Source organism: Thermobia domestica, chromosome 8 (assembly GCF_964235325.1).
Source record: "Thermobia domestica chromosome 8, izTheDome1.hap1.1, whole genome shotgun sequence".
Lineage (NCBI taxonomy): Eukaryota > Metazoa > Arthropoda > Insecta > Zygentoma > Lepismatidae > Thermobia > Thermobia domestica.
In genome coordinates, this window is record NC_137461.1 from 236,696,878 (window position 1) to 236,723,507 (window position 26,630).

Sequence of the window (26,630 nt, forward strand, 5' to 3'; positions counted from 1 at the left end):
GTGTGATCCATTCTGAAGACAAGGGAAGTACAAGGGTCGTTCAAAGTTGACCAGGATTTTCGGACGTAAATAATCGATGAATAGCTGGATCATGATGAGATTTGCAAGAGAAGAAAACGTGAACCCATTCCTCCTCGGTCCAGTCTTTATGTTTTTGGCACCACCGCAAACAGTACCCAACGGTCAACGATACATAACGTAACAACCGCTGAAAAAAAAAAAAATGTTCAAAGAAAGCTGAGTACCATTTTTTGTCTTATAAAACATTTTTATTCTCGTATGAGATAGGAGGAAGGCGAAGACTACAAGTACTTGAAAGTACATTATAACGTATTACGATACTCCTGTCTAAAAGCATAAAATTTGATGACAGTTGGATCGAGATCTGAAAGGTATTGCAAAATGATATATCTAATTATAATTCATTAAAGTAAATAAATAAATACTCGTAAAATAACAATAGTAATAAATTATATTAATACTGAATAATATAAACGGAAGTGTGGACGGTGAAACAACGTACCACTTTTGTTTCAAAGGTTAATATAGGTGGTCAACGAGGAAAGAAAACTTTGAAAGAAAAAGAAGTTTTGCATGTTTTTAGGTATGTTAACGTTTAAAAGAATAGAAATATCATAATTTGAAAAAAATGTTTATGACAGTCTATATATGACCTTATGTGCTCAATTCTCGCTCAATGGGAGTATATATGTAGTGCTCATCTTTGCAATTCCAACGAGCAACAATTGAGCATACGAAGCCACCGTAAACACTTCTCAAAATACGATATTTTTTGCTTGTTTAAACGTTTACATATCAACAAGGTACAAAGAAGTACGAATGTATAATCTGTTTTTCTTTCGAAGTTCTGTCACTGTATTGACCATCTAGTCTATATATTTCAAACAAAACTAATATGTTTTCTCATTTTCCATACTTCTGTTTATACTATGTAATATCTATTACAAATTGTCTTTTTTTTTTTGGTGTAAATTTTAACAAGTACACTTAGACATATTAGCCCATATGCAGAGTCGTTCAGACGCGTGATTAGTGCCCTACTAAAGGGTTCGACTAACATGTTTCCTGCAGTAGTAAGGCCTTTAGTATGACGCTAATCATACGTCAAAACGACTCTGCATAAGGCGGATTATGTGTAATATCTCTCAGATCTCGATCCAACACAACTTCAGTGCTTTAGACACAAGTACTTCTAACATACAACAACGAAGTTCTAGTTTCTAAATAATAGATCCATAGTCAACTGTCACTCAATTCCTGCGTTTTCAAAAATTTAACAAATTCTCTTGTTTTTATCTTCTTAATACTTTATCTACAAGACATCGAAATAAATAATTCACATGACTAAAAAACGACTTACCCTTGGTCTCCAATAAAGACGTCCAGTCATTCTGTTTTGACGTCGTCTTTGGTTCAGCCAAAACGTTGCATTTCTTACACGTTGACGGGCGATTCGATAACCTAACCGTTGTTGCTTTGGTCTATTAATCGAAAACTTCTGGGTCTGATTTCTCTAAGAAACAGAAAAATAAATATAAGAAAAGGAGAGAAAAAATTACAGTAACATATATTACGTCTATATAAGTCAAACAATACTAAAATACTTAATAAAACTAACTTTATTATGTTTGATTATTTATCCTGTAAAAAGTTTTAAGGAACTCTTATGTTTCCTTCATTGAGCACGAAATTATAGTAATGTAAATTTATGTCTTCCAGTTCTTGACAAATTAGTTGAATACTTTCTGAACCAGTAATTATACTCTGGTTTCGTATGATAATGTTATAAAATCTGCGCATTTAGTTTTTCCCGTACATTGTGATAGACGACAGGAACGGAAGGGTTCCTGAAAGTTTTCACACAGAGTAAATATACAGGCAATAAAGTTTATTATTAAGCCAGACACTCTTCTCATAGTACTAAAATACGTCCTTACTTTACTTGTAACGTCTCAAGCTTATCAGCGGAGCGCCATACAAGATATTCAAGTATAATAATGCTGAAAGTTGCCTCATTGATGAGCTGAAACATCCTACTTGAGAACGCACTCCTGATTTTCTAGATAACAAAAAATATATTTACTGACTGAACCTATAGAATATATCTGAAAATAAATGTAACAATGTTTGAAGGATAATCTCTCCTAGACTGCTGAACAGATTTTAATTTTTGATATATGAGGGAATCCTGGCCTAACTTTAGTTTTTAGCACGTTTTCGGTAACGGAAGAAGGTTGACAGTATTTAAAAAAACGACCGACACTAGTATCCAATCCATAGCCTTCAAGGTCGTTGAGAAGAATATTCACATTCCCGATGCCACTGAAGCCGAAGTACAGTCCCATTGGCATGGGAGTGATATGTAAAAACAATATTTTATATATATATATATATATATATATATATATATATATATATATATATATATATATATATATATATATATATATATATATAAAACAGATATTAGCGTTGTTCAATCTGTAATTTTCAGGACTGCTAAAATGAACAGTGACAACTCTAGATGTAATTTGAGTGCAAATTCATCCCTATTCATATCTTATGGGATAAGGGGTTCAAATACTTTCCATAATCCTACTCCCCCATGCGGAAAACGGGCATTTCAGCTAGTATATAAGTACAGGGTTCCCACTCATTTTCCAAGATCAAATTCCCTGACTTTTCCAAGTTTTCCAGGTAAATCATTTTGTAGCACATATTTGTACCGGTGCATAGAACAATAGAATTTGCATATGAAGGAAAAGAAACAAAACATTGTTTTAAATTATGAAACGTTTCCTACCAAATAGCCGGATAAGGCAAAAAGTGAAATCTGGTAACTTAAAAAAATATGAAAATAACCTGTACGCTATTCATGTACTTTTCTGGTCAATAATGTTGCCAATGAATTATGAAAGTGCTCAATATTTTCAATCTGAGCCTGACTTCACTTTTCACCCTGGGTGTGGTATGGCTGTCTATTTTTATTTATTGCTTCTATTATTTTTTCTTTTCACAGAAGTAATTATAGTAAACATTTAGAATCGTTAAAGTTGTTAATGGACGGATTCAGAAGTTAAAACATTTTATCATCAGTTTGACTATTTGTGCGACTTACTACAGATATATATTTTCTTTTTGTCAAGAGAGCTTTCTACACTGATGATACATAATTACAAAAGTTTTCGCAAGTCTGGTAATTTATCAATATCTGCTTCCTTGCGAAATAAAGTTGTAATAACCTTGGACTTCTTAGCTTCAAGTTCTCTTATTTGAGACTGAATGTGCCTCTTCTGCTGTCTCTTTCTATGTTCATCTGATTGTTCACTTTTCTTTTTCTGTAATGCATCTGTATATATTGAGTGGGAGCAACGTACATATTGAAGCATCTTGTTGGTCACGTTCACTTTTAATGGACCACCCTCTACATAAACTGAGTCCAGGGTGGCCACTCATTTGGAATTTCCAAATTCCCTGACTTTTCCAGAAATTTTCCCGGTTTTCCAGAAATTTCTAGAGAGATCTAAAATTGGTATATCATTGTTTTTCAAAGCTTAAACAGAAGCTACAAGTGAAATGCAATGTGGACTAGAAGATCATTATTAAAAAAAGAATCACAAAAAACACTAGCGAAGATAAATAATCTAATTTTAATCACTTACTTGCCTAATTTTCAATTCTCCTGTGTGTTTCCACTCCACTTTAACTAACTGCTGCACAGAACGAGAAGAGTAATGTCTATCCCTATCGCTTTCCAACCTTAAGCTTAATACTAGTTACAAAAGTACACACACTTACAGTCCACTACTAAAACACAAATTACTGGAACGAACACTAACTAACTAACTAACTAACTCTATGGCCTATGGAACCCGGAGGTTCAATGCCGCGTTCACAAAAGCTCTCCACTGACTTCTATCCTTAGCTAACTGCATCCAGTTTCTACTCTGTATTCCAATCTCTGCAAGATCCATCTTAATATTGTCCTCCCATCTGCGCCTAGGTCTTCCTAATGGTCGTTTTCCGATTGGTCTTCCAATCAAGACTTTGAAAGCGTCTCTACTTTCTTCCATTCTAGCTACATGACCCGCCCATCTAAGCCTCCTAGACTTGACGACCCTAACAATGTTGGGTAAACCATATAAATTATGTAGTTCCTCGTTATGAAGTTTCCGCCATTCCCCATTCCCGTTCCTCTTGGGTCCGAATATTCGTCTCAGGATCTTGTTCTCAAATACTTTCAGTCTATGTTCTTCCCTCAGAGTAAGTGACCACGTTTCGCAGCCATACAGAACTACAGGCATGATTATCGTTTTGTATATTTTAAGTTTCAAATTCCTCGACAGAATTCGCGACGACAAGGGATTTTGAACCGAATAGTAACACGAATTCCTTGCTTTTAGTCGACACTACTTTACTGAAATGTTTTAAAACCTCAAATCACAGACTTGCAGTTCACTAAAATCAAACTGAAGTTAAGACCACATCCACTTAAGTGTTTTAAGACCTCAAACTAATAATCTCATCATCAATTGAAGACAGTTTCTCCTTCACATCATTCACCAACTTCATTTTCTTCGCCTCGAGTTCAATAACTTTATCCTTAATGGCATTTCTCTTCTTCTGTTTCTTCTCTTCCTCTTCTTGATTCCTCAGAGACTCAACATATACTCCATGAGCATTGCGGGCAGCATGGACAACCCTCTTTGTAATTGGAAACTTATCAATACTACCCACAGCTGAAATTTTATCATGTACCTGCCTGAGTGCAATTAGACTCAACTCGCTTTGATTTTCAATTAAACATTCTTTGTTGATTGAAAATCCCCTCTCCACACTAGCATTTCCATGAGATAAAATGAGGAGAAATTTCACAAAATCAGTCATATGTATTGAGCATGCGCCTAAATGCAGCATCTCCATCTAATGGTAATCTAATCTCTTACCTTCCCTGTTATAAGTCCTCATTGCTTCCAATACAAGAGGATTTTTAGCAAAAACTTTGAATTCACCTTGGATTTCATCAGCTAATGTTCCTGAAATCCAATTCTTGAATTCTACAATTTCTAGGCAGTCGGACAATCTCTTTGCAGCTACAGTGTCATCCATAACAAACACACTTGGATCCAGGAAAGAAATTGCTCTTGTCAGGTTGAATTTTAGAGATGACCTGTCCATTATTTTCAGTATGAATTTCTGACATCCTGCGCGACAGTCTTGTCGAAATTCAAGAGTCTGTCTATCCGATACGGTATTGGCTTTTCGTATAGCATCCTTTGATGTGTACCCAATGTTTACAAACTTGGCTGGCTTTAAGTTTTCGCTATTATTGAAATCAATCTTAACCAATGGCCGGCCTTCCAAAACACTATCTTTCACAAAACGACCTGCAACAGACAATACTATGGCCTGGAGCGAGTTGTAAAGGAAAGGAGCTAATGGAGCTTCTCCCTGAAATTCACGCAGGAAAGGTTCAACAGTTTTTGCTAATGTTGTGAAAAAGCCAAGTTTTGCACCAAGCAGGTTATCATTTGTGAAATGTCTTACAGTATCAAAGCTTTTGCACTGTGGTACTTTCTTCTCATCAACAGCCCACTGTACGTATTTCTTTACGTTCGGTAATATTTCCATCGCCCGGGAAGCAACGTCTGAATTTTCTGTCCATCTAATGCTGCAAAAATTTTTGGGAAACACAGAAGACCCTGTGCATCTTATGTAATCTGCACGACGAGCTGGAACGTCTTTGAATAAATTATAAGACGCCCTTAGGAATTCTTCTAATTTCCAACTTGTTGCTTGCATGGCAGCTTGAAAAGCACAATTCATAGTATGCAGCCCATAACTTCCAATATCAAGAAGAATTGGATCTGAAGGTGAACTTACAAGATCTTTCTGCAGGTCACTTAAAAATTTGAAGTTAACATGTGGGCCATCCATCGAAACTTGAACAATTTTCTTGAGGTCCAAACCTAAGATACCATTCTTGAAATTAACTTGAATGTCTGCTCACGTTGAATGTCCGAGGAACACTGAATTTAAATATCTTGCTGACACTTGTTTTTTTTCATTGTCCCAAAACCGAATCGTAAGGTCCATTTGCTGCTTTTGCGAGACTTTGTTAAGGCTTTCATCAAACCCAATAACATAATGCTTGCAAGCTTCTATTTCTTTGAGATCACCTTTAAAAAGTCGTCCAAGACCATGAACGATAGTATAAGCTAACTTGGTACGTTGTAATTGCATCTTACTACAAATTTCGCTATCAGGGAACATGAGCTTGACATTTGTTGCCAGTCGGGAAGCAGATCGGAATGACAAGTGTTCCATTACTGCCTGCAAACACCACAGAACTTCAGCTTTAGTTACTGACTCAGACACTAGAAAAGACTTCATAACATTAGCATGTTTATTTTTAATAGATTCTTCAGAAGCCACCAGCATCTTTTTACTTACAACCAGTTCTTCAGCGGGACAAGAAGGACCTGGATTCTGACCACTACATTCCACTGCATTCTTTTGCTGACAAAAAGTTGTTATCGGCACGTAGTCCCGGGTTCGATTTCCTGTGGACACTCAAAAGTTTTGGTGTTGGCCCAGAGAGTATGGAGAGGACAATTATGGAGCTACCTGTATTAAGAAGTAGCGGACTTCGGTCTAGAAAGCCGGCATTAACAACTTTAGGTAGGCCCGGGTCCTAAAGGTTTTGTCGTACCAGCAGTGGCGTGCGATAGTTATGCAACCGGGGAACAGGTCGACATAGATAGGAAATATTGTGTAACAAAACAACGGAACTGAAGTAAATGAGCACTAATAAAATGTGCTTTTAAGAAATCAGAAAATTTTGTTTGTAGCTGATTTTTTTTTTTTTTTTTTTTTTTTTTTTTAGAACAGTAGTACATGCAGTAGCGGAATTGGGTGTAAAAACTAGGGGGAGGGGAATGCCATTACTTCAAATTGGTGGTCAAAAGGTCAAATATCTGTAAAAAGCATAGCCAATTAATCGTGTGTCGCAAAAAGTACTGCCGCCACTGAGTACAAATGCATGTGGAATCCACACAGTTTTTGATTCCACATAGAAATACACGCATTAACCAAAATTCCACACATTTTGTGGAATTCGACACACATTCGGAACTCTTCCGGCAGAAATACTCAACTACCGTTCAGCCTTTATATTAATCACGTGACTACCAAAACGGGATGCAGGGGCGCAGCGTGTCCCAATAACAAGTGTGTGAATTACAAAATGGTCCCGATTTCGCTCCAGCTCAATTCATGGGCAGCACTAAATGATAAAAGAATATGAAGAAAGTATGCGCAGCCCAAACCAGCAGAGCTAGACAAACGAAACTTGGAACGAAGGAGAGATCTGGGGGGAGGCTTCGCCCCCAGCGACCAAAGCTATTTTGTATATAAATAAACCGGCTAAATGGCTAGGAATACAGAAGAACGTAAATTTTCCCCCGAGTAAAAATTCCCGGTTTTTCATTAAAATTCCCTGACTTTTCCAGAATTAAAATTTTCCCTGACTTTTCCCGGTTTTCCAGGTGAGTGGCCACCCTGGAGTCATACACCATTCTTCGAGCCACTAGTAAGTCTCTGTTAACAGAAAATCCACTTTCAACATTCGCGTTGCCATGTGAAAGCGTAAGTGTTAATTTCACAACAGACTACAATTCCTTATATTCTTTGTAGTCTGTTAATATGTTTGCGTACATTTGTCAAAGATTATCATTCTCAAGAGAAAATTCCTTGAGCTGCTGATGGTATCTGAAAGAAATCGGGTGTACTGCTGGTTTGCCACATCTGCTTGCATTGAAGATATGTGGTTATTATCATGTAGGTAGGTGAGTAATGTATTCATCCGATTTTCCACCTTATCAGTATCTTGAAGGATACCTGTGGGGTTCAAACAAGAAACTGCATGTACAACACCATACTTAATAGGACTTCTTTCGATCATTTTCAATATAGTTCCTACAAGAAACTTCTGACATTGATTTAAAAATTCTAGCTTCTGTTTTTCAGACACTTTAGCTGTTTTTCAGCCATTATCACGAGATATATTGCCCTACAAAAGATATACTGATTTCATTTATTTCCAAGAGGAATAGCTACATTCAATTCATTAAATACACACATATATAGAAGAATCTCTTTGCAATTAATGTAATCATTAAATTATTTCAACCTAACTAGACTTCCAAAAAATTAGCACACTCAATCAGTGCATTGTTGTAGTGCTTTCGAAAAAAACTCCGATAAGAACTGAGACAGAATTCTGAACAAAAGTGATGATGTACGTTTAAAAAAAATTTGCCAATGAGAAAATTAGTTTTCTTTTGAAAAATTCCCTTCCATGGAATAGAAGAATTTTGGCATTGCTACTAAAGCTACATCAGCTTCCAAGCAATTTCAAAAACGATCTAACACTATTTTTCTATCCCGGGCATCTAAATCATCTCATCTTTAGATACTAACAGCAAAAAAAAGAAAGTACATTCATATAGTAACAGGGCACACTGGATTATCTAGTTTCAAGAATCATGCATCACTATAAAAGTATTAGAGATTTTTTTTCACTTTTGTAGCAAGAAAAAAACTTCAAAACTTTTTTTTTTTTTTTCAATCATGTAAAGACTGAGTTCCAACATTAGAAATGCAGAAGTCAAACACATTCATGCATTAACCCAGGAAATGCCGTTATATATATATATATATATATATATATATATATATATTTTTTTTTTTTTTTTTTAAGTGGAAATATTAAACCACTGGCTCTAGTAGCAAGAGTTGCAACCTCTTTCAAACATTTGTCATTACATAAGAAATGCCTGCTGTAGCTAAATGCAATTTAAACAATACGTTATGAAATTCCCTGACTTCTGCAGGTTTTCAGACATTTTAGTGAAATTCCCTAACTTTTCCAGGACTTTTTAGTGCTAAGCTGGATTCCCTGATTATTCCAGGTTTTCCAGGTAAGTGGGAACCCTGTAAGTATCAGCGACCTACCTTTATACCGCGACAAATATCCTTTTAATTCTGGGATAATTTTGATCGAGACTAAGATCTTGGTGTTACCTGATCTTTAATACGTCATTATTTATGTTATTGTCCAACAAAAAAGCTTAACTTAAAAATATTCTAGAGCTAAAATTAATATAATAATAATATGGAGGCTATAAGCCAGATTCTTAATCATTTAATAACTTTAATGCGTAAATTAATTTGGATATGTTGATTTTTTTTTTTTTTTTTTTTTTTTTTTTTTTTTTTTTTTGTATGCATTACGTAGGTAAATGTAAGCAATACACAGTAAATGATGTGTTTTGTTCGTACTTGTGCAGTGTCAAGTTACAGAATTGATGCTGTTTGGAATCATAGTGCTACAATAATGGAAACAAAGTTTAGCGTCAATCTCAGCAGAAATCATGAGATGAAAGTTTGTAAAACTTTATTATTATTATTTTTAAGTTAGGCAGGAAGAAAAAAGGGATTTATAACCTGTTTTACGGATAACATACATGGTGATCAGAAAAATGGAAACACCTGAACGAAATTGCAACTTATCAGATTAATATGATGTCGGGCCACCTTTCGCCTTCAGAACAGCCTTGATGCGACGTGGGATGGAGGCATAGAGGTCGTGAATGGTAGCAAGTGGAATTTTACACCATTCCTCGTGCAGAGCATCGGCCAGTTCTGTGAGAGAGGATGAAGGTGGAAATCGTCGCCGGAGTCGTGTTTCCAAGACGAACCACAGATGTTCAATTATGTTGAGATCTGGGGATTGGGCGGGCCAGGGGAGGTATTGAACTTTATCCCGATGTTCCTCAAACCACGTTGCAACAACGACAGCTGTGTGAATGGGTGCATTATCATCCTGGAAAATGACGCCATTGTCCGGGAACAACATCCGGACCATAGGATGCAAGTGGTCTCCTAAAATTGTGACATAATCGTTAGTAGTGATTCGTCCGCTAAGTGTGACCACAGGACCCAATGAAAACCATGATATTGCGGCCCACAGCATCACCGAGCCGCCGCCATGTTTCACAGTTGGGCGGAGACACTGCAGATCATAAGCTTCTTTGGGCGTTCTCCACACATAAACACGGCCCGTGGTTGGGAATAGGGTGAAGGATGACTCATCCGACCATATTACACGTTTCCAGTCCCCAACGGTCCAAATTGCATGGTCGCGGCACCATTTGCGGCGTGCGAAATCGTTATGGTCCCTGATGAGCGGTTTGGTCCGTGTAACACGACCCCGTAAGTTCATGTCATGGAATTCGCGGCGGACTGTGATTGTCGAAACAGGGTGGGGGAGGTGCTGATTGAGTTCCTCCGTCACTTGCTCCGCAGTGGCACGACGGTTCTGCGTGACAATGCGATTTAATACCCGGCGTGACCTGTCACTCATGATTTTCTACCGCTCACTGTTCCGCTTCCCCAATTGGTTTTCCCGTGTGTTGTGTAGACCGTCATCACCTTCGACACTGTCCCACGCGAAACACCTAACACAGTAGCCACTGCCGTCACACACTCCACATAACCGCGCACTAACAATTTACCCTCTTTGAAAATCTGAGAGGTCTCCCATTTTACACTACCTCCGTCTGCTGCAGCCACTGGACACTGCTGTTCCACTGCGCCTGACGTAGTATGGAGACCGACCTAACACACCACCAACAGCGGTCCGGCGCTGCGGGTGCCACACCACTGCCAACCCATACATCTGACGTGTTGTCAACTACAGGTGTTTCCATTTTTCTGATCACCATCTGTACATACTAGTGACAACAATAATCTGAACATACAATATTAAGAATTTCTTGAAACGTACCTGATTATGTGTTATGCGATTTCTTAACAAGGGACTCCGTCCCTTGTTAGTTGGCCGACTGGCTCCTCCTCTTCTTTGAATCTGAAATTTCCATAAGTGGTATAAAACCTACTCAAGAGAGAGATTGTACACATTTTTTGTTTTCTTTAACAAAGATAAAAACTGACACATTTTACTTAGAATTAGCACCTAACCTTGCTTTATGTGCTCTGGAAGTCTTTATCAAATGGTAGCTTTCCTGGAATGATTTCGGCAACCAATCCTGTTGCCATCGACTATCAGACACTAATCTAAAGAACGAATTTCACATTCAATCTTTGATTCATAGCAGCCAATCACTATGGTTTGCTCATTATGCAACCTTTAAGCACATCATGAATCCTATTTCATTAGAACGAGGAAGCCGGAATTAAATCTAGGTCAAGGATCTCTATCTCATTAAGTTTAAAAAGTGCACAAAATTTTTCATAAATGAACAAATCACAGTGATTGGCTACTATGAACAAAATTTGAGTGTGGAATTCATTCTTATTCTTAATAAGACTGCAAATGAATTGAATTCATTAACGAAGTTTAAAGGAATTTTACAGTGTTTTTTTTTTAGAAGTATACCCAATGGAATATTGATGAGAAAGAGACCAAACAGCATATGATTGGCTTATTAATTTAATCTTCACAAAATGAGACCTCCGAAAGCAAGCGAAATATTGGGAGAGGGAAAGTGTAAAATACAACACAAAGTACGTAAAAACTTTTTATTTTTATTATTAACACTTGCATCTGTGGTTGTTTTATTTATGTAATGTTTATATGTGATTAAAAACAGCTAAAAGAGGGACGGTTTATATTAGTTTCCTTTTTAAATGACTATGTTAAGTAACACGCGTATCAAGTAATATGCCAAGTAACAACTTGTAAAGCCTACTTTCTGTAAACTAGCGTCTGGCAGTCGATAACAATAGGATTGCCTGCTGAAATCATTCTACAGAAGTATCTGGTAGTGGTTTCTAATTTTTAAAGAAATTTAATCGTGTTAAACGAGACACACTACCATCTCGAGCTTTCTTACACAGGGTATTAAGAAGCAACATCGATAAACTTCGAGGAATGGTTCCTCACATGAACATACATACTTGGTCAGGAAAAAGTCATGAGCATGTTTATCAAATTTAAAAATGCACGCGGAAATAGCGCGTATTGTCAAAACTGTGTAGAAGATAACTGTTAGTTCTACAATAGTTGTTTTGATTTTTTAATTTGATTGATTTTTGTGTTTCTTCAGAACATTAAAATGGAACGTCAAGTGGAGAAAATTTAGAATTTTGGACACCATTTCTTTTTCGCATTTATTTAAGGTATTAAGGCCACCGAAGCTGTTAGTGACATTCGTACTATGTACCTCAAAGTACCGCTCGCCATTGGTTTTCGCGATTCAAAAATGGGAATTTTGAATTCAAGGACGGCTCGGATCACACACAGGTCAACCAACTGAATTCGATGAAGAGCGACTCGATCACCATAATGAAAATCCAGTCAAACGACCAGATAATTAGTGAGCAGATGGATTGTGATAAAAAATATGTGGACCACCTTTCCTCAACGCGAAAGGTTTAGAAATTCGGTGACTGCGTGCCACTTTGAGTGAAAACAGAAATCAACACTAAAATTGCCGCCGGTTTGCTAGCTCGATATCACTCAACACATGGCCACAAGTAGAGTTTTGTTTAGCGTCTTATCAATTGCGATGAAAAATGGTGCTTTATGTCGAAAAGAATGGTTCATTCCTGAAAAACAAGCGTCTCCGCAAGCGAAGCAAAACTTTTACTTCCGAAAGACCATGTTACGTGTATGGTGGGACTGGGAAGGCATAATTTATTACGTCCTCACATCATCGCGAATATGACTAAAGTCGTGATTCAAGAACTCAAATAGGAAGTAATGCCACATCCTTCTTGCTCTCTGAGCTTGGCGCGTTTTCATTTCTTTCGATTGCTTTACGCGTTGTATCGTTTAATAATGACAAGGAACTGAGGGCTAGAATGGATGAATTCTTGAGCCTAGAGATTTGTATCACCGAGGCATCGGAAAAGCTACTGAATGATGAGAAGTCACAAAGCACGACGGAGAGTACATTATAAATTTCTTGTCGTTTGTTTGTTTACAATAAATTGAATAATAATAATAATAATAATAATAATAATAATAATAATAATAATAATAAATCATGTCTCCCAATCCAATATATACATACACATCAATGTTAGGCGTGCATTTAGTGCACTGGTCCCGGGTTCGATTGGTGGTGGAAGCCTTAAAATCTGGACCCATTACGCTGGTCTGGATTGCACCTTAACTGTATGTCCACGTTTCATAAGAGCCTTGGTACAGAAAAAGAGACGCGAAACTTTAACTAACAATGAAATACAAATGCCTTATTGTGTAGTTATAATCTGCCGAAAATTGGTTGAAACTATAAAGAATATGTCACAACTCGAGAACCAAATGTCAGGACTAGATTTTTAATGGTTGTTTTAATCCGTTCTTTTAATTAATATACCAGTGAATGTGGAGCAAGCGCGGCGACGCGTTAGTGTTAAGACTCGAAGCAGAGGAAGGAACTCATGATGTCTTATAAAAATGAAAAGAAACATATCCTAAATTGCATATCTCTGCATTAGTGAAATCTGGGGCTTAAAATACTCACTGTATTCTTTTACCAGATCTTTTGTTCTTGAGTTATTTTTGGTATCGTTCTGACAAATGCTGGGCGCTCTACAGCTTCGAATCGGCGCATCTGTGCACCAATCGCTATCTGTATATATCATGTAAGAAATCACGTCACAAAATATTTGATTATTATATGATTATTTCCAAACAATCAGCCAAAAAATCTAAACAATCAACTTTAATCTATAAGAATTATTAAGGAGAATAAAAATTAAGTTTATTTTGAAAAAAATTCAGTGTACTTTCTAAACACCATCTGCTGCTGATGCTACATGTTTGTATTCACGTGGTGTACTCTTGGCACGTACACTCATGTTCTACAGAATCTAATCACTAACCTCTTTATAAAAACTCTATAATCTTATCTATAATTCGGTTGTTGGTTGATCGATTAGTTTAGCGGCCCCTTCAACAGCGAGGTCGTATGAGACATAGTCATAGAGCTTAACGTGGAATCCCAAACACATGAGCTCTCACACCGGGCTCTATATCCATAATTCGAATTGAAGCCTATATTTGTCTCTTCAGAGGTAATGAAAACAAAGATGCAGTTATAAATGAAAAGCTCATGTACGAGAGGTGGATGACCAGTGGTTTTGACCATTAATGTACATAAATTAAATTATTATATTGCCTATGAATTATTAACACAGAGGAATTTCATTGTTATATAATATGTTTTATTTCATTATTAATACTTACCTGAAATCTTCCTCTTGTATTTCGGAAGGTACCCCTTCCACCACGATTTTGTTGGCCTCGTCCTCTAGAAGTATTAACTCCCCGTCCACCTCTCCCTCTTCCTCTTCCAGTTTTCGTTTGGCCCCGCTGCTTTTTTATTATCTCGTCTGAAAGTAATTTCTTCCATTAAATTAGTCGTCAACCTCGAAGAGCAAATGCTTGCGCGAAGTATCGCTTCTTCAAGGGGCACATAGACAGACAACTTCACCAAGAACACTAACAAATATAAACGTCTGTGTACAAAAAATATACAGTTGTTTGAGGTCTTATTTACGACAAGTTTAAATTGAATTTGTTCATCACAAAATTTAGGGAAAAACGAGTTTACAAATGAAGAATTTTACAAAACCAAAAAAAGGATCAAAAGACTGCGATCTTGGCCAATAATTAGTTTTCGGATCAAGAGCCGCAAAATTTTTGAACGGCCCCTAAATCGAGTTTTCGTATTTTCTATCGAATAAGCACATCATACTGAGTTAACTGGTAGTTTAGATTTGGCTACACTGCATGTAGTTCTAAAGAGATAAGGTCTACAAGAAAATTTTTGATTGAAATACAGGGTGTTTCAAAAAGACACGGCAAAAATTCAGGGGCAGATTCCTTACGGGTAGACAAGTAAAAACGTTCATATGAACATATGTCCCGATGCATCGTTACAGAGCTATATAGCCACTGACACCACCTGACAATGTGAAATCGTCACCGTCTGTCCGGAACTGTTTCCCGACGTATTACCAGAGTGTCGTGTGTGAAAGAATATGCAACACAGGTTCGAACGAAATTGATTAAGCCGATTGCGCGTTGAATGGTACAAGAATCAGAAAAAAACACTCGCAAATAATGCATAATAATTGGCACTTTTAATGTCCGTATTGGAAAGTGCAACACTAATACAAATGGCAATGAGAAAAGCAAAACGACACAGGTATAGTCATAAAGTTTAAAGAACCATCATCAAACAAGAGTTACAACCACAAACAGTAAATTGTGTGCATCACCAGCGCCACAAAATCGATACTGTAGTACCTTACAGTAAGTGCTGAAAATGTCCAAGCAACTGGTCCTCCACGCCCTATCCATCTGCCAGGGAATACGGCATTTAGATACTGCCAGGCTGTAACACTGAAATGCGCGGGCGCATCGTCATGCATAAAATGTAACATTGGACGCAGAGCCAGGGGTACAGTATCCATTACATCTGGAATGTTGGTTTCCAAGAAGTCTCGATAGTTGTTTCCGAAGTATGTATGGACCTAGGAAAGTGTCGCCGACAATACCACACCATACATTTAGAGCAAACTGTTGTTGATGTATTCTTTGACTGATCGCATGAAGATTATCTGGCGACCAGACATGTGCATTATGGAAATTGAAGATGCCGTCACGTGTGAACTGCGCCTCATCTGTAAACACTATTGCAGATGCGAAGTTTGGATTGACGGCGCACTGCTCGCGGTACCATTGGCAAAAGCGCACTCTCAGCTGATGATCGGCTGGCGACAAAGCCTGCACTCGCTGAAGGTGATACGGATATAGGTTCGCTCGCCGACAAACACGCCATATCTATGCGTGAGGTACATGCAGTCTCATACCTACTCCTCGTGTGCTGTCCTCCGGATTGTGTCGAAAAGCATCCACTATCTGCTCTTCTACCTCGGGGTCATAGCTCTTGGTCTGCCACAGTTTCCAGCAGCATGGGGCGCAAAACTTCCATACTCACGCAGGCGGCGATGGAGGGATTCAAATGTTTTTCTGTCTGGAATGTGACGTCCGGGGTATCTCTCCTGGTACAGACGCCGTGCTTCTAGTGCATTTCCATCCACCAATCCATATGTGAAATGCATATCTGCTAATTCTGCATTCGTGTACATGTTTCACTTCTGTCCTAAACACCACTGTCTGTTGATACGTACATACACTTGCTCCACAAACACGTATTCCCGTCTTCCAAAGCACAAGTTGTAGTCACTTTTCCCGTTTCTGTTCCACACCACTAAGTGCAGTCAATTCTCACCACGTCGTCTGTTCCACAGCACAATTTGCTTACTGTGAATGTACACTTCTGTTTCACAGCACTACTGTCACTTCAGTTCACATTGTACCCAGCTCCAATTACAGTAAATTTTCTGTCTTAAATACCTTCGAGATGTTAATGTTGCAATGGCCTCCTAGACCTGAGAGTGCGTCCAAAGTTTCATACACCTTTCGGCAAATGCTATGTTTTAATTTGTAACTAATCTAATTAGCAATGCTGTCCATCAGCAATGATTCTTGTCAGGGTGGATTGATTTAAATCAGTCTGATTTAAATCACGATTTTAATCAAGATTTAAATCACTTGATTTTTTTAATAAAAATCGTTGATTTAAATCAAATTCCGAAATGAATTAATTTAAAGTGTAAGTAAGTAAAATCCCGTTTCTCTTCTGTTATTCCGATTATGGAAGATAATAATCATAATACAGTGAGACTCAAATGTATGTAAGCACAGCATGAAACGAGTATCATGTGGGAACTATCAGGGAAAATCCCGTTTGAACGGGTTACGGGTGAATCCTGCTTTCTTCTCTTTGTAACACAGGGTTTTAAAATTTCTGTCCCAATGGGGAAATCACCATGGACATTTAAGATGAAAGCTCTTTTGTGTTCATGTCTATTTGTTTGTTTCCAGATAAAAGGGGCGTATTTAGAGCGTTCGATCCCCTCTCCGAAACAAAAGATTTTAAAATTTTTGGGCGAAATTTATGTACTAAATATATAGAAGTTCCTCGGGATCGTAATACGATAAATTTTGGATGCGTTAAAATATCGAATAATACTTTTGATAAAGTGGATACTTGACCCCATTGCAGAATATGCCGCGATCTGCGATGTGATCGCAGAAAGTTTGTCGCGCCTGTGCAGGAAAAATTGTAAGAGGAAATAAAATAGCCAACAGAAAAGTATAAAAACGTGCCTGCTATGTATAGATGTCTTAAATGCACGGACAACTCGCATTTGAACTGTTTTTCACGTCACATGAAACATATTTTTAACAATCACAAGTGTTTCTTCTTCTGGAACTGATCATCTTGATTTTTTTATTTTGGAATTCCTGCAGGGAATTCGTGTTATTATTCAGTTCAAAATCTCTTATCATCGCGAATTGTGTCGAGGAATTTGGAGCTTTAAAATATATAAAACGATAATTATGCCTGTTGTGCTGTATGGTTGTGAAACATGGTGGCTTACGCTGAGGGAAGAACGCAGACTGAAAGTATTTGAGAATAAAATCCTGAAACGAATATTCGGAACCAAAAGGAACGGAAATGAGAAATGGCGAAAACTTCATGATGAGAAACTGCATAATTTATACCATTCACCAAACATTGTTAGGGTCATCAAATATTGGAGGTTCAGGTGGGCAGGACTGTAGCGAGAATGGAAGAAAGTAGGAACGCTTTCAAAGTTTTAACTGGAACTCCAATCGGAAAACGACCATTAGGAAGACCTAGTCGCACATGGGAGGGCAATATTAAGATGGATCTCGCAGAAATAAAAATACAAAATAGAAACTGGATTCAGTTGACTAAGGATAGAAGTCAGGAGAGCTTTTGTGAACATGGCATTGAACCTCCGGGTTCCATAGGTCATAGAGTGAGTTAGTTAATTTTAGGCGAAATTGATGTACTTTATATGTATTTCGTGCCACTAGCTAGTTCCAATTGTTTAAAAATATGCCCCTGCCAAATATCAGTAACTTTCGTGAAAAGAAAAGTGTCATGTTGATATACATTGCTGTACTTTTTCCTTAATGCTTAAGAAACATTGTTTGGGATGGAAATAGGTTAACGATTGGGATTTAATTCAAAATTAAAACCCAATACTTTCACTTAAATGACATAATTAACATTTAATACTAATTCCTAATGTTTTTTCTTCTGTTCGCGACTTGTATCATACGAAGAAAAAGATTTGATTTAAATCAAAAAAATCGATTTAAATCAAAAAAATCAACAAAAATGATTTTTTTGAAAAAAATCATGATTTTTTTCCACCCTGATTCTTGTTGTCAGCCATGGTACTCCTCCACACCTACTCGCGAGACATCTTGCGTTCAACATTTCCCTCCTTCATTCCTTGGGTTGTAGCTCTTGCACGATGCTTTCGTTATGGTATTTTCTTATGCCTGATAAGCATGTGTAATTGCATTTTTGGGTGCGTTTTTCTCACTGCCATTTGTATTAGTGTTGCACTTTCCAATACGGACATTACAAGTACCAATTATTATGCATTATTTGCGCGTTTTTTTTTCTGATTCTTGTACCATTCAACGCGCAATCGGCTTAATTTCGTTCGAACCTGTGTTGCATATTCTTTCACACACGACACTCTGGTAATACGTCGGGAAACAGTTCCGGACAGACGGTGACTATTTCACACCGTCAGGTGGTGTCAGTGGCTATAGCTCTGTAACGATGCATTTCCGGACATACGTTCATATGAACGTTTTTACTTGTCTACCCGTAAGGAATCTGCCCCTGAATTTTTGCCGTGTCTTTTTGAAACACCCTGTATATTGGATCTTTAGGGCCAATTGGATCACGGGCCACAAAATATTTGAACGGCCCCTAAATCGAGCTTTCGTATTTTCTACGGAATAAGCACATCATACTGAATTAACTGGTACACTAATCTGAATTAATTTGGGTTCGGCTACACTATATGTAGTTCTCCAGAAATAAGGCCTACATGAAAATTTTTGATTGAAATATATTGGATCTTTTGATCCAAAAAAAGCAATAAAGTAAACCCTTTCGAACATATATCAATTGTAAGAAACGAAACAAAAATGCGAGCGTAATCTTCAACTGTGCAGTTCTGGTCTTGGAAACCAAGACTTTCCAGAGACTAGGTCCGAAAAATTGAACCTAGATCCTTACGTTCCTCAGATCTGTGCTTACAAAGAAGTTTATTTTCCTTCTATTGTGACAAAGAGTAACATGCGTACTCTTATAAGGGCAACATACCATCTTCACGTTGCCACCAAGTAAATACATAATTGACATATAGATTACAACCATAACAATTTACAAAAAGATGTTTTATAGATAGATAGAAGTCAAAATCTAACATACTCGGTAACACGGGATTATTCAAGCCTGTAAGGGATAGGATCACCAAAAAAGCTACAACACAGACGGACCACTTCCGAAATTTTCTTTCGTGGTTTGGTGATTAGCGTCATGGAACTCTGTAGAGCTGCATATTTTAGCACGGGCTCGAATCCTGCCTGCTAGAAATTATTTTCTTAAAGTAAAGAATCCGAATTCTATTGCAACGATCAATCATGTTCCATGTACCATGTATTGATGCAAGAATACGTCACAGCTACGTAACACGGGAAATTAAATCAGAAATATTAAATCAAATCACTAATCCTTAAGTTGGAGATGTGAAATGCAGTTGATGAACTCGTAAATAATATAAGGGAATACTGGTTTCAGTTATTTTCGAAAATTATGTTTCTAAAGGGGAAGAGAGAAGGGCTAATATTAACATTTCCTTTTTTATTTATAAAGTGCCGAATGTGGGGATTTGCATAAGTTGGAGATGAGAAATTCGGTTTACAAATTCTTGTATAAAAATAAGGGAACACATACTTCTGCGCTCCTAAGAAGGAAAACTAGGGTCGATTTTATAACATTTAAAATTCCCCTTCCCAATGTCCATTATAAGGATCTGATCAAGTGTGAATTGTGAAAGTCGATATAAACTCTTACAAGGTGTCTACTAAAATTTCAAAATGAAATTTCGTGATCTTTTCTTTACCAAATCACAAAATTTCCTAACATTTTCAAGAGCGAATTTGGGTGCGAATTAGGCCGAATTTTCATCCATGCGATAGGAACGTACTTTGCTTGAGATTTGGTAGCGTCTAAAGCCGAACCACAGACATTTTTGGTGGTGAATTTTGACGTTTTGTAAAACAAAAGTTTCCAATCTGTACTTACATTTGTTCATTTAAAAAAAATCGTGACCCAAAAGCTAAATTTCGTGACTTTTTCGTGACTTCCATAACAGTTTTCTGATTTCGTGACTTTTTCGTGACATTAGTGACTTTCGTGACCGATAGACACCCTGTCTTAGTTAAAAATTATAAACGTATTGCAGGGTCTGCGAAAATTTTACTTCCGAACAGGATAAGGGGCCGATTTCTATAATATTAAGATTTTCCATTATTTATTAAGAAAGTGCTTAATGCAAAAATTTGGTTAAGTTAGAGGTCTGAAATTTGTTATATAAATTCCTAATTATAAATAAAGGAAACAAGTATTTAAGGTTTTGAAAATTGTGCTTGCTGAAAGGGAAGGGGGCAATATGTACAATTATACAGAAGCGTGAAAGCTCTTCACTGAAGTTTCAGGAAATGTTAATGTAGGTAGAATGAAAGACTTAGACAGAAAAATCCGTTTATGAGAACAATGAGTAAAAAGTATTTTTTTAAAAGTATGCTAATAGAGGGAAAGATGATTGAGATGTTTTACTGAATAGAGCATCACATAAATCCCTGAAATTAGAGAGATGAAACGTTCGGAATATTAACTCCTCATTAAAAATAAGCGGTCACGTGTCCCAGAGATTTTTTTAAACCCCTTTTTAAGAGGAAAGAGACTCTTCGCATTACTTTCTTCCTCCGCAGTGAAGGCAATATTGTCTGTTGCTTGTGATCGCATCACAGGAAAATGGGTGAAAACTTTCAAATTAATTTTGGAGCATACTTAGTATCTACCTCGAGCTAGGTTTCAAACACTACTTTGACTAAAGGGTATGTCCTAAAGGATATGAGGTTCAAAATTAATGAGCAGGTAAATAGGGTATCTCGTAAGTTTAGTAAGTTAGGAAGATACAAGTCTACTTATAAACTCTTAGTCATAGATAGGCGGACACTTGAACCAGCATTTTCCGATACCTGATCTGGAAATTTGCAATTTCTATATTTTTCGCCACATGGAATAGACGTTTGTCTGTTTCTGATTGCATACCCGTTCAGAATGAATCACAGAATGTAACTCAAGGTTTTTGTCATATCACATTGATCACAACTGGGCAAAGTATCCAACGATTACACTTTTTAACTGAAATGCGTATCTTAATTAGGAAAAGAATTCAAATACTATTTTTCTTAAACATATTCTCCCTGTATTGTCTGTCAAACAAATAAATGTATGTTTCCTGCGGGATAGTATCTTGCCCCTTGCTGCTATGAAAATAAAATACAGTGAAACCTGTCTATGTTGGCCATCATCGGTTCCATCGAAAAGTGGCCAACTTACAGAAAATAAGTGTGATTTGTGTATTTTTAGAATAGGATTTCTAGTATTACTTGATTGTAAAATTTTAATAAGCAGTGGCATGACAGCTACTTATAAATAATGTATATAGAGTAATAAAAATATACATTACTAGAAAATATTACTCTAGTATGTTTAATATATGTGCATACCTTTCTCTTCCTGAAAACTAGTCTGGTACATTGGATTATTGGGATTGAAAAAACAATAACACAAACAACCATGAAACAGAAGCGTATGTACGCAGTTTATTGAAATTGATATTATAGCACACTGAGTTATTCAGATTGAAAACAAGAAAAGCTAAGTTATAAATTGAGAAACTCATATGCAATTTATATGACTTCTTTTCAGTTGTTAGTGAATAGTGGTTGATTCTAGACGTATTTGTTTTATTCTTTTTGGCAGATATGCACATTCTAATATTGTAGTTAACTACCTCTTGTGCTGGAAGTGTTTCCCTCGGAGCAAAAGATGTTTTGAGAAAATCTTGAGGGAATTCATATCTCAAAAACTCCGCTATCTTTTGTCAAGCCGACAGATGCCAATGGTTGACAATTGAGATGGTTAGTTCTAATCTTGAGAATTTTCCGGCATTACTACCCACTGATGAGAGGAGCTGATATAGCTAATGGTTTTACCAAAACAGACAGGGTAATACATACAAATAATTTCCAAAACAAATAAGTACTTTACAACCATTTCCTGAATTCCTGTATGTGCTTTTTCTTATTCACATCTTCCTTCAACACCCCTTTATCAGGGTAGTCTTCTGGCCGTTGACCTCCAAGAACAAATCGCGCGAATCCTTGCTTCTTTTCTCCAGTCACAAATACAGAACATCTGCCTCTCATATGGGAATACGAAAGAGTTAAGAAAAATAACAAAACGGTATTTTGACTGGCCAAGATACGCAGGTAAATTTATCATTATCATCATAGCATAAACATTGCTTCAGTGTGACCAACTTCCAAGATAAACAGGTGGCCAACTTATAGAGTAGTAAGTACCGAATGTCTTATGGGAAAATGCAGGTTCAAGACGAACTAGGCCAAGATAAGCAGATGGCCAAGTTGACAGGTTTCACTGTATTTTTCAAATTTTATTTTTCGACTTTTCTCCGGGTTTTAGGGTCAAATACTCCATGGTGCGCCGGACCAATTTTAGAAAATTAACCAGATGAACTGCAGAATTAATCTTGTTTTGTGAGGAAGAGTGAATGAAAATCAGGTGAGAGGAATTGTTGAAAAAATTAAATCTCTGAGTTTTACGTCCCATGTTTATGCAGGCTAAGCTAAAGGAGACGGTGATGATGAGAAATGAATGAAATGGTGGAACGAAGAAAGTGGGAGGAAACGGGAGAACCCCGAGGAAACCCATGCACACGATGTTTGTTCACCACAAAGTTCATTTGGCGGGAGCTGGGATCGAACCCGGGACTGCAAGTTCAAGAGGTGAACGCTATACCACTGAAGGAATTGTTGGAAAAAAAAATACTTCTTGTTGTTAGTTGTTTTTGATGTAAGGGGCATCTATATATGGAGGCGGAAGGAACTATTTGATGGGAGAGGTAGACTTGTTTTCATTTAAGGGAAAAGCAGTGCGGAAAAGGTGCGTAAATGACAAGATTGTCAGATGTTTGAATTATATCTAGTTGTACAGTTCGAAGTTTACAAAATTTTACAAAAAGTTTAAGTCCAACTTAGGAATAAAATGTTGCACCGTGTGCTTATGCATTCCGAAATACACTTATCAACTAGTTACTTCCGGAATTCAACCCAACTCACCCCCCTCCTCCACCTCTCCTTGTTTAAAGCGATGTGTGACGCAATGTACTCTTTACATTCAGACGAGAAAAAAAAAAAACGAACCAGTTTACAAGGTTTATCGCTCTAAAACTGTCTCTCTCATTCGTTTGTTTTGAAATGCCTTTCTAGAGACCGAATAAAACAAAACGTCACAAAATGTTCCCATAGCTTCATAAACACACTTATTTGCATTCCTTCCCTTCTTCAAAGGTTGCTTATCACATCAAACTAGGAAGATGCTCCTTGTAAAATCTATGGAAATTGTTAATAATGGAAGTAGATTTTTTGCTTCCCGAAGTCTGTAATGCGGGCGCAGAGCTCTAAAAACTACTGACAGAAATGAGTGTTATTCATTTCTTGTCAGTAACTGCAAGCAAGTGTTCCAGTTGGCGTCATTTGGGCAAGACAGAAGGTTTAATTGCCCCCTCCCTTGAGCTTGAGAAATACATATTGTTTGATTAAATGTGTAGTAATATAATAAAAAAGTTCGATCCCAGCTCGCGCCAAGTAAACTTTGTGGTGGACAAACACCGTGAGCGTGGGTTCTCCTGTTTCCTCCCACTTTTCCATTCCACCGTTTCCTTCATTGCTTATAGTCACCGTCTCCTTTGTCCTACCTCGCATAATCATGGGATAGAAAACTTGAAGATTTCATTTCATTTTTTCTAATAAAAAATGAAACTATTATGTCGGCGGAGAATCCCCCCCCCCCCCGGGGGCAAAATCTAAAATGATGCTGCTTTTAACAACAAACCTATATAATTATGATAGCACATTGCTAGGGCGCTTGTATTTGGTTTCAAGAGTCGAAACTTTGATCCCAAGCCATAACAGTTCATGGACGACATTGAGAGAGAGGGAGATCCAAATATTGACACAGAAAGGAATTATTTACATATACAAGTTTAGAATTGGAGAAAAAAAATGCTCGTACAGGATCCGTATTATGATTAAAATTGTGACTTTGTGAAACAGAAGAAGGAAAGCTTCCGAACTGCGAGGATCATATTATGCAGTTGTTGAATTAAGATGGAGAATTCTTTTTACAGCATCAGATGATTACGAAGGGAGAGAAAGATCTTAAGATCTGGAGAATTAAGAATTTAAGAAATCTTTAGCTTCCGAGCCGGGTTTCGAACCACGAACCTTTTAGTTGTCGATCCATGACTTTATCCATTCAGCCGCGGAGAACTCTACATAGCCTGTCACATACTTTTCCTTTACCTACTAGAATGGGATATACCAAACGTTGACTCTGTGGATGCGCCGTTCAGATGGGACCCAGACCTCTTGTAGCTTAGTTATAGGGTGCATAATGAACTTCCCCTTGTACAGGAACACTTTTTAAGTCAGTAAAGTTTATTCTTATTGTGTTCATTAAGTTATATTTGATAGAATTATATGATAAAAATAGTGCCAATACTTTGCGTCGTTGTCTGTTACATGAATGTTTAATGTAACGGATTTCTACTTGGATGGTCTTAGGTTCGAGTCCGACTATTCTTATTGACTTTTTCTTCTAGCTACGCTCATACTGTGCAATCGAGAAACTCAATTTTGAACGAAATGTAGTCACAGCTAGTTTAAGACGAAATTATATTCAAATATGATATTTGTTAGTACATGCTTTTCTTTAACTTACGATGTTTCAATGTTCATATTAACCCTTTTAAATTATGATGGCACAACACCTGTGTCATGGCGTTGACCTTCGGAATTTGCTTTACAAGTCTCTAGTAAAGCTTTTTAGACCGGGTTTTTTGCATTCATTCAAATATGGAAGCATCATAGAACATATTTTATGGGCATTTTGCAGCCTCGCGTGCTCTGTCTGGGGGCTGTGACGTCACAAACATGGACGATGGGTTTAAAGAAAGGGTATATTTGAGAAGTTTTTTCAAAATATCCCTGACACATTACTATTTACCTAGAATCATGGTTTGTACCTCGTTGGTTTTGTTATGAGACAGGCTTTCGAAAGGTACCACTAAAATTTCCCTATCGTGTATTAGAAGCGGGAAAATCTCGTCCAAAATGGAAAAAAGGGGATTTTTCAAAAAAAAAAAAAAAAATCGCGAATCTTCTCCACTATGGTACATGCTAGAAACATACGAGTGGTACCGTTTGAAAGACTGGTTCAAGGCAAAGAAAACGAGGTACAAGTCATGTTCCCATAACGAACAGTCTTGATGATGATGATGCTAGTATAGAAATTCACTAAAAAAAGTATTATCAAGGGAAAATATGTAAATCGGCTGTAGCATCAAAACTATTCATCCCAGGGCCACTTTTTGTATCTCATTCTCTTCACCAGAAAGCAAAGTTTTTAAAGTAGTATTCGCATGATCGTATCCTATACCAAAGGGGAGATATTCGCGATAAAAAAGGGATTTTTAAAAAGAAAAAACCTTTTTCCCATTTTGAGCGGAAATTTCCAGCATTTGGTACACTTTAGGGAAATTTTACGGACGCAGTTGGAAACACTGCTTTACTAGAAACAAAACGGGGTATGAACCGTGATCCTACGATAGTCTTCACGCAAAAGATGATTGAGTGAAAGTCTACAAAATATCTAAAAAAAGCCATAATTTAAAAGGGATATTTTAAGCTAATGAAAAGCATGTATTAACGTGTCATAGTTGAAAATAATATCAGCTACAATTAATTCACTGGCTGATACTATATTTGATTCAAGCTTGAAGATCTGAATGCATAAACTAAGTGTAAGTAAAAGAAAAAAGTAACAAGAATTGACGAAATTCGAACGTAGGACCACCACGGAAGGAATAACATTCACTAAACCCTCATCTGACAAGCCACGATGTAAACATAGCCATTTGTAAGTTATAAATTCGCATAAATTTGTAAGTTACATATATTACAGTAAAAATGGGATTTTTTTTATTTTTTTTATTACCGTCCGACTGTTGTCGTTGTGCAAACATTCAGCATGATATGATATAGGGAAATGAATTACATAAAGGTAGTAGGATTTAAACATCTTTGAAAATAATACTACATTGAACTTTGTAGCTACATTTAATTCACTAGCTTTTATTCAGCTTCAAGCTTGAAGATCTGCAATGCATAAACTAAGGGTAGCTAACAGAAAAAAGTAACAAAATGGACGAGATTTGAACGCAGGAAGACC

General features: G+C 37.0%; 1 protein-coding gene across 2 annotated transcripts in view; it reads right to left on the reverse strand.

Annotated features, from left to right (window-relative positions):
- Positions 1–26,630, reverse strand: part of LOC145693496 (uncharacterized) — a 54,121-nt gene that overhangs the window by 15,241 nt on the left and 12,250 nt on the right. Inside the window, exons 2-4 of one of the 2 annotated variants that reach the window (XM_081769553.1) lie at positions 14,300–14,445; positions 10,871–10,951; positions 1,382–1,534 (exon numbers count right to left, since the gene is read on the reverse strand). In XM_081769553.1, coding sequence (XP_081625679.1) covers positions 1,382–1,534; positions 10,871–10,951; positions 14,300–14,445 — 380 coding nt within the window. Of the gene's footprint in view, positions 1–1,381; positions 1,535–10,870; positions 10,979–14,299; positions 14,446–26,630 lie in introns of both variants that reach the window. The other variant, XM_081769552.1, reaches the window with a different exon arrangement.